Source organism: Melospiza georgiana, chromosome 7, assembly GCF_028018845.1.
Source record: "Melospiza georgiana isolate bMelGeo1 chromosome 7, bMelGeo1.pri, whole genome shotgun sequence".
In the NCBI taxonomy this organism is placed as follows: Eukaryota; Metazoa; Chordata; class Aves; order Passeriformes; family Passerellidae; genus Melospiza; species Melospiza georgiana.
Window position 1 is genome coordinate 7,713,456 of NC_080436.1, and position 16,288 is coordinate 7,729,743.

The 16,288-nt window shown below is 46.0% G+C and overlaps 1 protein-coding gene across 11 annotated transcripts in view; it reads right to left on the reverse strand.

Annotated features, from left to right (window-relative positions):
- UNC80 (unc-80 homolog, NALCN channel complex subunit) overlaps positions 1 to 16,288 on the reverse strand; it is a 122,877-nt gene that overhangs the window by 16,292 nt on the left and 90,297 nt on the right. For all 11 annotated transcript variants that reach the window (XM_058027906.1, XM_058027900.1, XM_058027903.1 and 8 more), the window contains 8 exons: positions 14,590 to 14,625; positions 14,060 to 14,278; positions 10,450 to 10,650; positions 7,785 to 7,908; positions 5,002 to 5,127; positions 3,058 to 3,181; positions 2,130 to 2,336; positions 548 to 732 (listed from right to left, as the gene is read on the reverse strand). In XM_058027906.1, the coding sequence (XP_057883889.1) occupies positions 548 to 732; positions 2,130 to 2,336; positions 3,058 to 3,181; positions 5,002 to 5,127; positions 7,785 to 7,908; positions 10,450 to 10,650; positions 14,060 to 14,278; positions 14,590 to 14,625 (1,222 nt within the window). The remainder of the gene's footprint in view (positions 1 to 547; positions 733 to 2,129; positions 2,337 to 3,057; positions 3,182 to 5,001; positions 5,128 to 7,784; positions 7,909 to 10,449; positions 10,651 to 14,059; positions 14,279 to 14,589; positions 14,626 to 16,288) is intronic.

Below are 16,288 nucleotides of genomic sequence, written 5' to 3' on the forward strand. Positions count from 1 at the left end.
AATAAATCAGCCTTCTGAAACATGGAGTCAACATTCTCATCTCTTCCCTGGTCCTGGGATGCCTGTGAACATCTCCACAATGCCTTAGCCCAGCAGCTGCCTGTTCACCCAGTAAAGTCCTGTCAGAACCTTCATCCAAGAGATGGAAAGGGGAGTGGTCCTTCCTGGCTGTTAGCTGTACTGCCCAGCTCTGTGCCGAAGAGAGATTACTACAAGATTTCTTTCAACACCCTCCCAGGTTCAGCACATCCACACTCCTCCCAAGGGCTCTGAATGTCTTCATTGTAGAATTAAGTCCACATGCACTTCCCCCTCCAGAGGAACCAAGACTAGCTGTACTCCATGGATCAGAGCTCCTGGATGACCGGCATGCTCTGTAGTTTTGGCTAGGAAAAAGCTCTGTGATTTCATTTCAAAGGATTCTTAGGCCTACTAACTTCTGAAAGGCCACTCACTCACTACATGGAGCTCTCCTGTGCTCTCAGCTGGGCACTAAGGGCTAGCCTGCCTTCAGGGAGTGACACACCAGGAGCCAAAGCAATGTTACCTTGCACTGGATGAAGGGCCGGAGGAGCACAAAGATGGGGATCCGCGTCCGCACGATGAAGTCGAGGAAATCCCACAGGGCCAGCCCTCCCACCTTGCGCAGCGCCATCTCCTTCACTTGCAGGCTCAGCCAGTACCACTGGCTGTCCAGCTGGCGTTCAAAGCAAACAAGGATCACCTTCAGGGCTACAGGGGAACACACACCAGCAAAGGGCAGTCAGACATTGTAGGGGCCTGAGTAAATATATGTATTGTAAATATATGTATGGCAGTAAAAGATCTCTGTATTGTATTAGTGACCCTGCCCTGATTCTAGTTATTGTAAATGGGCTGCAGCTGTGATGTCCTTGGTTGGGCAGCAGCTGTAGCCCATGGAGGTAGCTGGGATTAAAGGGGGTGGGGTGGTCAGGGACAGCCTTGGAGAGGAGCCCTGACTGAGAAGCAACAACACCACTGCTGTGAAGATCTGCTGTGAGAAAGCCACCCAGAAGGTATGAGACTCTGGAAATATGATATACAACACTATGAATACAACAAGACATGTCACCAGTGTCCCCCATAGCACTGGGGCAGGACAGGGGGGCCACAGTGAGCACAAACCCACACGGGTGCGCTTTGCCTGCACGCCTCAGAGTCACAACTGGCTTCTCCATCACTCTCCAAACATGGCAGGGAAGGAGCAAGCAGCCTTCTAGTAGTAAGGACCTCAGGATCAGGACTGGCAGTCCCATTCAAGAGAAAATTTTCTACTTCATACCTAACTTCCTCTATATTTTCTTGCTCTGGTGTTCCCTCTCCCTTCCCTGCAGAGTTATTTTGTCTTTTCAGAATCAGATATTTTGAAAGCAGCTCAGAGGAGGAATACAGCCCTGGCTGATCAGACAACTTCAAAAACCTTGACCAAGCATATCCACACAACAGTGAGCACAATAACTGCAGATGATTTATAGGGTGATGACAAGAACGTTTCTAGCAGGGCAGCTGCATGAGTCATGGCCACACTGCAATTTAAATACAAATATGGTCCAGTAAACCAAGGGCAGTAATTCACAAGAGCAAAAGCATGGCATTACAAATGGGGATGAACAGCAATCAAGTTCAGAACAATGCTCTGCATTAAAGTGGGCAGTGATTAACCCTTGGCTCACAGGAGAAACAAGGAATCTCCCCCTTTCCATGCTCCCCTGGTCTGGCAAAAACAGCAAGGCCTGTGAATTGTTGGGGGGGAAGTTGACTACTCCATTTTTCTTAATGGGATGGCCAAGACTTCTCAGCCATTACACATCTGTATCATGGCTTGTTTGGGTAGGGGGCTAAATCAGTGGTGAACTGCCAATTTTTCATCAGATTTACTCCGTTCTTCAGATACAGGTTAACAAAGACCCAAGTATAAATCTTCAGATAAATGCCCTCACAAAATCAGACACAGCGAAGCTGCTTAGACTAAACTGTCCCTGTCTAGGCCTGACTGCCCTCAGTGATGCTGCATCTCCAGTTTAATAATTTTTTGGTGCTCTCTGCAGCCTTGAGCACTCCGTGTTAACTCTGTCCCTTGCCAGTGGCGAGCAGGAGCCCTGACTCACCCAGGTAGGCAGCCTGGCTGGTGGATTCCGCCAGCCCCTCCCGGCGCAGGTCCTTGCCCGCGTCCCCGGGGGTGGAGCAGTGGGCGGGGGAGCTCTCCAGCATGAAATTCTTGCTGCGGGAAGTGCTGATGATGCGAGGAGGCAGGAGGATATTGATAACGGTCTGGAGCAGCAGCAGGACCTCAGGCTGCTCCAGCCAGGGGCTGTCTGAGATGCAGTGGGAGGGGAAAGAGAGAGAAAGGTCAGGCTACATCCCATCATAGACACCCAAAAGATCCAGACCCTGTTCAGCTCCAAAATGGGGCACATCTCAAATGTCCCCTAAGCCAAAACTCCGTCCCCCACACCTTGTTATGCTGCTTCTCCTCCTGCAAGCAAAGGCAAAGTTTATTTTGGCACAAACACACACAAACACAGAGCTACACAGCACAAAGAAATGTCCCGTTCAGTGGTCCCACTTCCTTCTGGCATGCCCCTCTCCCTTTACTCTTTGCTTTCATTTAGGGATTTACCAGTGAACACTCTAGAGCAGAAAGCAAGGAGCAGGACTTGTGCAAGACAAGTGGCATGGATTGGGCAAACTGTGATCCACGGGGGCACACAATTTCTGTGACCTTTGCTCCCCTCTGTGACTTCTGCTACAACAGATTTGTCTCGCCCTGCACTCCAGTTTCAAAAGCAGAGCACATCTGTGTAAGACCTGACACAAGAACCAAGGCACAGCTGAAATAAAGAGAAGAAATAATAACTAATCCCAGTGGGGCTCTTTTCAGTCTCAGACCCAGAGGGCACTTAGCTGACATACTGCCAGTGACAGAAAACCAAATTAAAAAATACAAATTAAAATAAGATACAGAGAGCAAGGAAAGTGCAAACATCAGTTGTCAGAAAAGGGGGACAAAAATTCTTTTTGTTAAATTAGTCAGACCTTTGCTTCCAGATCCTACTGTGAGCACAAATGGAATCAGTAGGTTTAAAAGCATTCCTTCCCTTCTTTCCTGATTGGTGAATGGGGAGACGACATGGCTTAGGGGGAAATCTTCTTTCAAAGCCTGTGCAGTAATAATAAAAAAGGATTAAACCATTTCATCAGCAGATCACACACACAAGTCACTGCAGGGAGTGATGATCCCTGTTCACACAGCACCACACCAGCCTGGATAACCTGCTTGAATGAGATGCCCTCAGACTGCACTCAGTCAGGAGTGAAGTGAATTCACAGGGTAGCACAGGGATCACCTGCTCGTGCCATAGCCAAACATCAGCAGCCTGCTCTCCTAACTCCCAGTTCTCATTCACAGAATCCGTGTATCCCACAGGAGTCAGCTGAGTGCCAGTCCTGAGCTCTGCACTGCTCTGAGTGGTACCAGGATCTGACACGGAGAATAAAAAAGGAGCAGAGGAAACTGCACAAATGACATTATCTAACTATTCTCCTGCCCGAACATGGAGGCTATTCCCAAAACATATTTTCATTCTGCCTCACTTTGTGCTGCCCTGTCATCCTCCCTGAGACAAAGAATGAACTCCTGAAAAATAAACAAAATGCATGTTTACTTCTTGACACACAGTCAAGCTTAGATTGAAAGGTCTTTCACCTTCCTTCAGAGGAGGTAATTCAGATGGCTGTCACTGGAACCTTTGCTCATTTACAACATCCCATTTGCTGCAAACTTAGCTGTGAAATGCAACTCAACCTCGCACACCTGGGCTGAGAAATTCTAGGAGATGTTTTCTGATGGGGTGTGAAGTACTACTGCTTTGTATTCTGCTGGAATACAACTGGGAATTATGACTTGTGTTTTTCCTGACCTGTTCAATTTTCATTACATTTAAGCCCACAAATGATTGAACAGGGAAAAAGCATAATAAATGTTCCCCATAATTAATAAAAAATATTAATTTGGTATCTATTTTGGGGTTTTAGTAGATAACATTTCACAGCAGGTGAAAGTAGCCTTTTGTTTTCATTTGTTTTGATTAAAGAACCATTACCTCAGAGCTGGAAGAAATCTGTTATCCTTCTGTGTCAGTTTGTACCCAAAAGTCCTTTTGTACCTCATGCTGTGAGGGACAGCTTTGTGTGTTGGTCCCTGTAAGCCTTCCTTCCCAAGCCACCCTGCTGCTCAGAAATACCTGCCTAAGTATTCAACTGGATGTACCAATGCACATTTTAAAATGCAAGCTGGAGCTAGATAAGGAAATTTGTCACTTCTTTGGTCACCATTCAGACTAATTTTATGCCAGTGGGGAAGGAAAGGGACACTGAGGCAGAAAGACTCTGTAAAAAGTTACAGTGCTGCTATGAGAAAGGAACAGTGGTGAAATTCTCCAAAAAGCCTAGAACTTTTTTCTTTAATTCTGGCAACAAGGATACCATTGTGTCAGCAGCTGAAAAGCCAAGTTGCCCTGCTTTTTGTGCTGGCACACTGTGTGACCAGCTCAGCTAAGAGCAGAAGAGCACAAACCCCGCTCTCAGTTACACACATGGTCCCACAGGAAGACAGGAAGGGATGTGACCCAAGCCAGGGCCCATCCTCCTGTGGCAGAAGGATTCTAACTCCTCAGATCCTGCAGAGAATCCTGACCTGCTTGTCAGAGCCTTACGCAGCATCCATCAGCCAAACTCCCTGGGTTTCAATGGCAGAGTTAAGCTGATGGATGCTTGCTGTGGCCTTGGCCCCAACAGATGGGTTCTGAGCTCAGTTCAAGCCTTCAGAAAGAAGGGAGAATTTACATGTCGCTTCTCGTTAATTTTTGATGCAGTTCCACAGTTTTTGCCCAGCTTTTGCAGAAAGCAAACAGAGCACTGATGAGTTGGTGCCTCAACCAGAAGCTCTAGAGGCCTGGCCGTGGGCCAGGGCAGACACACCTGTATCTGCAATGCTACAAGCCGGACAACAGCTGTGCTGAAGGGCAGAGGTGGCGAGAGATAAGGGCTGAGATGAAGAAGGGGTAATCCGTCAGCCACACTGGAGGGTCCTACCACTCCCATCACCTGCAATACAAACAGAGCACATCACCACAGCTGCCTGCTTACAGTTTCACCCATGCCATATCCTCCAACGGCAGTGAAATGGAGGTGCCTCTCATTGAGCACTGAGCTGGGGTGGATCTAGCGGGACCAGCCCCCCCAGTGGTCCTGGCAGGAGCTGGGGCCAGTGAGGGGAAGGTGTTCTAGCAGGGAAAGAAAGGGAGGGGGAAAGAGGGGAACCAGCATGGATGGGAGGAGAGCACAGGGAACCCGGTACATTTGTAAATGTACCCAGTACCAGCCCTGAATGACCAGCACTGGACTGGTGGAACGGCTAGAGTTGGAGGATATGTCATTTGACAACTGTAACAAATAAAAATCTGTCATCAAAGCAAAAAGTCTGCATTGAAAGTGGACATCTTTTCCCTTCCCTTGCTTGAAAAATAATGTCCTAAGTCTGACCCAAGCCAGGTTTTGTACAATGTTCAGATTCCTCTCAAGCACAGCCTGTTTGGGGGAACTCTAAGCATGATTCCTCTCAGCTGACTGTCTGAAGCAGAGTCACCTGCATGTGACCTGCTTGTCTGGAGCTCCTTGAATAATCACCACAGGGAAACAGCACTTCTGGGAGGGAGTTATTTGTACTGTTTGGGATGTGTCCCTCAGGAGGAATTAAATCACAGGCCTGCATGTGCCTGTTTCTCACCATGACCAGACATATCCAAATGACAGGAACAGGGAGAAGGTACCTGGCCACACCTAAGCTCATGGGAGATGAAAGCATGCTTCTCTTCCAAATTCAGCCTGGGGAAAAAGGCAGTAACAAGTCTTTTGCCAGAAAACCAAAGGACAATTTAGAAGGGAAAGAGTCAGAGCTCCTTCTTTACATCACTATGGATTATCATTGAGATATTTCCCCACTTTTCTGGCTGATTGATTTTTGGGCTTTGGGGTCTACACATGATACACACCATGCAGTCAGTGCTCCCACAGCTCCCAGTGCAATAAGGTAAAATACTTGTAGCAGTAAGTATGTGTTCCTGGCAGCTCTCCCTGGTGTTCCCAGCCAGCAGAATATAAGCAGAATGACTTTATTTCAGCACTACAGAGCTTTCTGCTATTTTGAGAGCACGGGATAATTCTTACTGTGGCCCCCTTGGAGAGCTCGCTGGGGTGATTCAATCTGCCACGCCTGCTTGACAAACTGCAAGGCCATTCCAAACTCCTGCTTGAGCTAGCTGTGTGGCAACCTCCCCATGTAACAGCTCTTGAGTAATCTCAGGGCCCAGGTTTGCATTATGGGCTCTGACAGGTTGGAGCTTCCCTGCCCTTGCAGCAATGAGTGCTGAATAGACTTGAAGGACAGGAACCTGGCAAAACCTGACATTGCAATTTAGCTAGTGATCATTGCTTTTAAAGGCCCTCAGAGCACTGGTGAATCCTGAAATGTTTTTGGTAAGCTGCAAGATAAGGTTATAACATTTATGCTCCAAGGAGAAAATGTTATAGAACCCAATAACAGTAAAATTTTAGTGCAGCCTTTCCCCCTTAATTAATATTTTTGCACATGGAATGAAAGCATGCTTGTGTGCCCAAGTGCCTGGAGCTACATGGATATCCAAGTGGGGGCTTGTCCCCAGTGCAACAGCTGCAGAAACACTGCAGTCTACCACTGAATGACCAGGCAAACTCTGTCCATATCACTTGTGTGTTGCAACACTCTCAGGTGTCACTGCCATATTTTCTGAAAAATCCCTTCGCCAGGACTCCTCCTGGGAAGATGAGAAGCCTCAGAGAAAAATGTAAATAATAACTATCTGATTTGCTTCTCCTGTGTTTGGCTGCTTTGGAACGTGGTCTGGACATTGTTTACCAACAGGTGCATGTTTGACTGGTTTCATGTGAATTGCTTTTACTTAATGACCAATCACCGTCAGCTGTGTCAGACTCTGAGGAGTCAATCATGAGTTTTTATTATTCATTCTTGTTAAGCCTTCTGATGTATCCTTTCTCTTTCTTTAGTATAGTTTTAGTATAATAGAATAGAATAAATATAATAATAAATCAGCCTTCTGAGAACATGAAGTCAGATTCCTCATCTCTCACCTCATCCCGGAGACCTCACAAACACCACACTTAGGGGCATAAACTTCACCAAGAGAGGGATCTGAACATTGTACGATACAAACCTGTACTAGATCAAGCCAGGGACATTCCAGACAGTGGAGTCAATTCACCTTGCAAACCCTTCTGACTATGCAGCACCCGCTGGCCTCTGGCAGAGCCACCAGGGCCCTCCCCACTGGGGACGGTAGGTATCCCCAGTGCCCCCTCTCCCCATCTGCCAGGTGTGTGCAGTGTCCACCACCCCACTCTCCAACTTGCAGCCCTCAGCTCTCAGCTCAGTCTGGCAAAGGCCGATCTTCAAAGTGGTGCGTGGGAAGGGATGGAAGAGAAATCGCTCGACCGCTGCTGCCGGTCACGGTATCTCCCCATGCACCACTTCAAAAATGAACCTTCCTGTCTCTGGTGTCACCTGCAGAGTCCCCTCGTGAGGGGTAAAGGGGACAGGCAAAATGACAGGAACGGGAATAAGCTGTCATCTTCAGTCCAGAGAAACCAACAGCAGGGGGGAAGGAAGGTTTAGCAAAGGTTCATGGGGTTGCCGCTCGGCTACTCACCAGATTGACACAGACATTGATCAGAGACCTAAGGTGAGGCAGGAAGGATATGATAGGCTGCCTCTGAAGTGTCAAACAAACCCCTTCAATCAAACTGCTGGCAGGCTCCCACTCAACCTGGCGCCTGCAATACAACAGTAGGTGCCATTAGCCGCGGGCTCCTGCCCCCCACCAGACGCCCAGACACGGCGACGGACACACAGTGACAGACGTGTCACACAGCCACGATGGGTGTCCGGGAGCAGCACGGAGTGGCCGCAGGGAGAGCGCTGGTCCGGAGGGACAGAGGCACAGAGCAGAGACGAGAGACGCGGCACAGCGGGCTGGGGCTGCCCACACACACCCCTCCTCTCATGGCGGGAGCTGCTCTCACTCCCTGATGCTTCCCTGTCACTGAGGGAGGACACAGAGCGGCCTCAGGTGTGCCTGTGTGGAGAAAGGCACAGAGGCACAGAGCAGAGACAAGAGACGCGGCACAACGGGCTGGGGCTGCCCTCACACACCGCTCCCCTCACGGCGGCAGCGGGGCAGGAGCTGCAGTTCACTCCATGATGCTTCCCTGCCGCTGAGGAGGGAGGCCACACAGCGGTGTGCCTGTGTGGGGAGAGGCACAGAGCAGAGACGAGAGACGCGGCACAGCGGGCTGGGGCTGCCCTCACACCCCGCTCCCCTCACGGCAGGAGCTCAGCTCACTCCCTGGTGCTTCCCTGCCGCTGAGGAGGGAGGCCACCCAGGGCTGTGCCTGTGTGGGGAAAGGCCTGCTGTGCCGACACCATGCACTCCATCTCGTGTGCCTCCTGGATGTTCCTGCTGTCAGGAACAAACCCCATCAGCCTGAGTGCCTCTGTGGGATCCTCTGCAGCTCCTCTGGCTGCTCCTCAGTGTCACTCCCAGACACGCTGCCCTAAATGTCAACTGGACCAGCTGTATCATCTTCATCTCCACCTCCTGCAGCACAGGAGGTGAATTCCTTCATCGCAGGACCCTTCATTCCAGGATGCTTTCTTCCCTGACACTGCTTTCCTCACCAAAACGAAATTTATGGATTATGCCAGATGCTGAAAGGATTTCCCTTCCTAATCATAAGCATAGGTAACATCAAAGTGGTTCGACCCCTTCATCTCAGGGCCTGACTCTCTGCAGGCATTGTAGTTCACAAGTCAGCAGCTACTGTATTTACTGGACAGAAATACACAAGGCTGGCACAGCTTGCCAGCACAAGCCTTAAACAATACCCCAGTCAAGCTCTTCAGGTGACTTCTCAGAGCCACATGGGGAATCAAGTGTTCTCTATGCAAACTCTTCTCCAGACCAAAATAAATCTCACCTTTGGGCATCCACTGTCACTAAATCCCCAGAATAGAGGTTTGTTCTGGTTCTTACACATCCACCGATTACAGCAGGCACTAGGTTTGGAGTGGGATGCCCACAGGAGGCAGTGTGTAAGATTCTGATCCCTGAGTAGCCCAAGGGATGGCTCCTGGGCTCCTGCACTCAGACCCATCCCAAAGAGACTGCTTGACTCAGTGATGCTACGATCTAGTTGCTGCATTTGGTCCGGTAGCTTTGCTGTCCTTTTGTGGACAAAAGGGTAATTTAAGCCAAGCAGAGGTACAGGCATAGAGAGAGAGAATATGAAAGGAATTTTAATTTATGGACGTCCATTCAGCTTACATGAGGAAGAAAGATCTTCAGGAACAGAAAGCCTTATCTGCCTTTGAGGCAGTAGAAAGTATGAGCGGGGAAAGAAGGAATGAATGAGAAACAGGCAAGACATGGCAAAGACTCAAACCAACAGGACAGAGAAGCACCAAAATTTCTGCCTCTGAATTCCCTAGAAGGGTGGAGTTTCTTGAAGCAGGTTAGCCAAAGAAAAGGATAGGGATGCCAGAAAGAAGATATCACCTCCCTATTATTGTTCCATCTTTTATTCCTACTGGGACATACTTCTGATGTTCTCTAACATGATTTGGCTTCTCAGCTGAGACTGCCAATGAAGTGCCATTCAAGCAGTTGAGGACATGTGCCCATGAGGGTGACCAAGACCAATATGCCTCTTTTTAATCAGATCACCAGAAAATTCACAATTCTGAGTGATTTTATACCACCCAGCACTGGATTTGCACCACTGCCTCCAATCAGGGATGCTCCACAGTCAGTATTTCTTGAAGTTGCCAAAGCCTGCATGTACCATAATGCCACTGTGTGATCTACCAGGCTTCCACTAGGCATGGACCTGAAGCAGCTGATGCAGTTCTTTGCCTTTTACTAGGGAGCAATCAGAATCTACTGCATAGCTCCTGACTATTTTTGTCTTTACAAGTATTGCCATGCTAGAAATACTCTTACTACAGTCTAACTTTAAAAAACTCACAGCAGAAATTAATTAAAAGGGCAATGAGATGGAAAAAAAATCTGAAGACTTCTTTTCAGGAAAGAAAAATGACATTTCTGGAAGTTCTCTCTTTAGCTCTTAATAACCACACTGCTACCAGAAGACACCACAAAAACATCAACATAAACACACTTACAGAGATAAAAACACCTGCAATTCTCTGGTATGTTGTAAAGGCTCACTGCAACACGACAGCAGATGACGTACCCACACTTCAAGGCTTGCAACATCAGAAACGGACCCCAGAGGGTTTCCAGACCACCTGCTCACCTCAGCGTTGGCATCTTGTGAATTTTATTGAACATACGATCCAATCTCTTTAGGATGAGGATCAGGGCAGGTCTCACCGCCTCGGCTGTCCAGTCGGTGATGGGCAGCATCTCCATGATGTAGCGCCGGAGCCCGCGGCTCTCCATGGTCTGCGTGTCGTAAGGAGCCAGCTTCAGCAGGGAGTGGGCGATTTCTGCCAGCCTGACACCAAGGGCATTGGGAGAAAATGTGAATACAACCTGCATTTCTGTGCCCATTCTTTTTGCCTCTTTCCTGCCAAGGTCAGGATTCCAATAGTGAGATGGTATTTCTCGTTGGGACTCAGATATTTATCAGTTCTTATCTATGATACAGCCTCACAAACTGTGACTCCCACGGTACTTCTCTCTAACAAATTAAAAATGGAGCCCCATCTCCTTCTCTACAAGGCCTTTTAAGGATAAACCGTCCATTTAAGAAATGACACCTAAATTATTTTTACTTTTAACCCAATAATCAACCACCCATGCCCGCAATGCTGATTTTTTTTATCCAGTTACACAATACTACCCAAACTAAAAAGAAGGTGAAGAAGGACCAGCCTCTATAGGAATGTGCCCCCTGTTGACAGAGTGACAAAACTATCCTTTGTCCCCTCAAAAAAGAAAGAAGCCCAGAAGTTTCTCTCCTGGATTAGTGAAAAAGGCATCTCATAGGCCTGAAGAACTTCACCTCAAACTTAAGGACAGGAGCAAAAATTGGGCAGGAGCCAAAAAGTCCCTCTGAGCAATTTACTAGAAAAAGAAGAGAACAAAGAAACTAATGGCTTTTGTGAGGTGTTTTACCAGGAGCAAGAACCTCTTGCACCTGGATTTTTCTCTGTAAGGAGTTTGTTATTTTGTCTTTTATTAAAACATTTTATTTCCAACACTGCAATAGAAGCCATCCTGCTGATTTTATGCCTCCAAAGGTAGCTGAACTATCTTGGGTGAAAAATAGACCTCCAAGAGCTTACGAGACCTTGCTCAAAGAAGCTCCTATTACTAGCCTCCACCCTAAACCTCCATCTTGCTTTATATATATTACTGTATTCTAAAGCCTTAAACTCATACAGTTTCCACCATGTGATGTTACACACTTCTATTCAAACTCCACACCCACAATCCCAGTTCTGTCATTCAATTTTGGAAGCCTTCTCCACAGTCTCAGGTCAAATGCAGTGTCCTTTTGGGGGTCAGTGTCAGCACAGAAAGTTTAAAATTCTCAGCATCCAGGGTTCCAACATTTCTACACATGTGCCAATGAACTAACATTTAAATCTTCATGAGCCTAATGAAGAGAAAATGGTGCAAAAGTCAAATGTGCTGCTAATTTAACTCTCAGATCTGATACCACAGTTCTGGTCTGTTAAGACTGTTTTGCTGGAATCACTGTTTATATTTAAGAATTCATGAATGGTCTAAATATGACTTTTACATTGACATTAAATGCACCAAGGGAACATCAGGAATCACAGATTTGGGTAGCTAAAACCAGAGTATCTGTGCTAGCAGTAAGACTACAACAATGCAAATGTCTGTGAAACACAGACCTGACATCACCTGTTTGTCAGTTAATGAGTGATTTGGTTTGGTTCTGTGCTTGTTTTTCAGCATTACCATCACTTTAGGAAGTGTCACTGTGCGATTTTCAGGTGTTAAGTTTTAAAAATAAAGTGTCCATAGGTTTACACAACATGTCCCTTGTAGGACTGCTCCCTGCAGTTTTTATTTGTTTCTCCTACAGATTGTGTTGCTGTTGCTTTTTCCACTATCCCAGATGGCATTGCCAATGGCATTTTTTTGTATTCACTGTGAAATATCATGGCAGCATTTGACTTACATTTGCAGTTTGACAAAAATCTGCTGAAATACTTGGATGTTTGTGGTAAGCAAAGACCAGAAATAAACCATGAAACATCAACAGACTTTGTATTGGATGATTACAGTACAATCCTATCCATATTGTGGGGGCATTTCTGAAATGCATCCAAGCAATGGAACATATTTCTATTCTCTTTATAATCTGCCTAATAATATCAAGAGCAACAAGTTCCTCAGATTAACCAAAACTGGTAGAAAATTCGGTATTATCCAGTATTTCTTTATTATTCCTTTTTTTAAACTGCTTTGTCCTACTATGAAGTAGGTCTGCTTTCTTAAGGGCTGTGAAATTTAAATTATCATATAATTAAGCTTCTTGCCAGCAATACAATACCAGTTCCATGCAATGACATATAAAAACTTCCTTATGCATTATAAAGTGTGAGATCCATTTCATCCAACTTGAAACATCAATCTCAATTAATTTGCTAGCTCCTTCCTAGCAGAAACAAGTAACCTGGGAAATTTTTATCTTCCTGAAATACTGGGGTAAACAGTTGGATGTGCATCTTCCTTTCCACTGGGTGCAAAAAGATTTTTATGACTTTTGCACACTAAACATTTGACTTTTAAATGGCTAAAATTGGTGAGATGAATCCTGTCTGAAGTGGCTACCATATTATCCTGTTTTCTGAAGCCTCTGAAATGGCACCTGCCAGTCTCCCAAGACCATGAGTGTCACATCACATCCTGATCAATCTGCTCTCCATGTAGAACTGTGTTTGTTCTACAGTGGTTAAATCCTGTCAGTCATGTCACTGATACTTATGAATTTATGTAAGGATTGAGATACGTTGCTTTTATTTAGAGATAATGATGATTAAGCATTTTAGGTCACTACCCTGACAAAGCAGCTATTTCCAGCACTTTCTAGGAGACCTAAAGGAATCAGAGCACAACTCATTATCTGCTGTAAATCAATGCCAGCTTTACTGCTGTAACCTCTGACCATGAGAGTCAGAGGTTTTCTCTCTTGAAAAGAGAGCAGCATTTGCCAGCTGCTAGTGTAAATGAAAAACTGACAAAATAATCAGATCCATTCTCTCTTGTCCCAGATATTGCTTCCCAGCAGCAATTTATGGTATTCTGTGTTTACCATGAACAGCAAACTCAGACTCAGACCCCAAGTGCCAGGAGGCCCTACCCCAGATTTCTTCCAGGTCAGCACCACGTGAAACCATTTGCAGTGAGCATCCAACCTGTAAGCTGGACTCAGTGCAGCACTTCAGGAAAAGACTTGTGCATCTGCTGCATCACATGCTGAGGTGCTGGGCTGTAAATGCCCTCTGTGCCATCCTTCCTGGTATTTCATTCACTTAGAAAATGGCTGTTGTGCCTTTCTTGCTTATGAGCTGTTGGCTCTGATGCACAGTGCCACTGGAGAGGATAAATGTTGTATTCAAGCAGGTGGGCAGCTTCCCCAGCCCTTGCCCTGCACAGACAGATTTATCTTGTCCTGATGCATCAGAGGGAGCTGTTTCAGGTGGGGGTCAGAATGAGACCAGAGGAAATTTTAAGAAACCTTCTTTATACACAAGCAGCATCAGTACAATCTAAGGAACATCCAAAACAGCCTCTGCGTGTTTCAGACAAAAGCATGCACCTACACAACCAAAAAGTGATTCCATCTGTTATTATGAGAAAGAAAGAGCTGGAAGAAAGGAATGCCCCTGAAATGAACAAGTAAAAGCAGAATGCCTGTGGAATACCTCATGTGGGACTTCACATCCAGCAGCTCCAGAGAAGTCACTCGGGGCTCACCAGCCAGATTCTGCAAAATCTTCAGCCGGGGGCCGCAGTGCTTGTAGAACTCTGTGCAGATATTCAGCAACGACTCCCGGGGTCTCCTGAACTCCTCCCTGGCAATTCTTTCATCCAGCTCCTCTCGGGGAAGGCCCTGGCCCTCCTCCATTAGGTGAAGGTTCTCCCTGGAGGATACAAAGTAAGACACAGTATTTATTATATGCTGTGGATCATCAGGGACAGATTACAACCACCTCTTCATCTTCTTTTTGAAACAGATGCTTTCCTCTGCAATTGAAAGAAAGGTAGTTGCATCTGCAATTGAGAAACAAAAAAAGGGAAGTTATAATCTTCCAAGTCTTGCTAAAAATGTAAATATTTTCTGTATCAACTATCTTTTGATACCTTCCCTGACAAAAGGCTGCCTGTCACAGCAACCGTGTGTGGGAATGTTCCATCACACATCAGGGGAGACTGGGATAAAATTTTACTGTACCTGATAAAGTGCAGTTTGGCTCCCTGTTCTGGGTACCTGGGAAAACAGAAACAGTGAGGTTGCAAACAGCAACTTAGTAATGCCTAAACTTGCCTTTCTAAAAGAAAGTGACACTGTTCTAGCCCAGGGGTTTGTGTACCATGGTCAGGATGGTATCTTGTGCCACTGGAACAATGCCTACACTGATCACACTGAATTGCCTTTATCTCCCAACTTCCATCAAAAAAACCCCCATATTCCTAGAGTTATTAGCCTTATTCTGAAAGGAAAAATTCAGGCTTGAAAACCATCGCTCTCTTTCAAGTGATTTCTCTTACTGATTTTCACCCCAGTGCTCAATCTCTTTCACGAAACCAGAGCTCACCAAGTGAAAATAATACCTCAGAGTGTTTTTTGTTTTATTGTCATTTTCTCTCGTTACTTCTTTTTGAGAAAGCATTAACAGGCCCTGCACCACTTGGCCACCATGTCCAAGGCTTGAACAGTAATCATTCTAACATTGTGAGAATCCTGCTGTTGCTAGCAATGATAACAGAAGAAACAAGTGCAGGAAACCTAGAGCAGTGCAAAAATATTGTGGATCAGACACTGAACATCTGATAATGAGAAAAATCTGGAAATGTAAGTCAAGATGCCTGAGTCTCACTGCACTGGGAATGTCTACATTGTCTGTCAGCAGATACATTTTAACTGCTCTCCAAAATCAGCAGATAGATAATAAAATACTATTTTCCATTACACCTTATTCTCCTTAGAGTGAGCAATCTTGCAAATGAAGTAAATGGCATACAAATGGAAGTAAATGGCCCACTTCATACTTCAGCATGTCTGGTTTATCTGCTGGCTTGTCATGTCTGGAGTTTATCTGCTTCTCAGATGAGGGATTGAAAGTCAAAGCCATGTTTTAACCATGACTGAATAGAACAGACTCATGCCAGGAGTTACCAACCAAGATGTGTACACATTTATAAACTGACATAATAGCCCTTGGATGATCCATGCAGAAATTGATTTCTAAATCCCTTGAATTCAAAAAAAGAGAAAAAAAAAGATAGGTAATAACTTGGAAAACTCCAGAAAAACAGCTACCCCAGCTTTTGCTCGGCTGCAATTCCCCTTCCAGCACAAACATTCAGATTTTTTAGCCCGGCCAGGAGAAAGCAGGGATGCCTGCTGCAAAAAAAACAACTTGACAATCCCAAATGTTTGTGGGGGATTAAGCCCTTCCTCTATGACCAAGTAAATTGTCAGTGGCCTTGTCTATTTTGCAGCAGGCTAACTGGAATGGCCACTATTGCCAAGGATCAAAATTACAGTTCACTGGTGCCATGTCCTTCTTTGCTTCCTTCTTCTGTGAGAAAGTTCTTTGGTGTTTTGTTTTGTTGGGGTTGGGGTTTTTTTAAGAAGGACAAGAATATTTCCAGGCCTTACTTTGACTTCTCTCAAGCTCTCAGCTATCCCTCCTGTGCTACCTGTAACTGCAAAAAATCCCCAGACCAATGTGGAGGAAAGAGATCACAGGAATGTACAAGGAAATGGGAAAGGGAACAAAAGAAAACTAGAGGAGGTGCCAGTGTCTGAGAACCTCAGCTGATGGGCAATTTGAGTTTGTACAGGTGTTCAGCCCCTTGGAACAAAGTCAGAAGGATCTGACCCTTCTGCTGGCCAAGCATGCCATGCCCACAGATCACTCTGACAC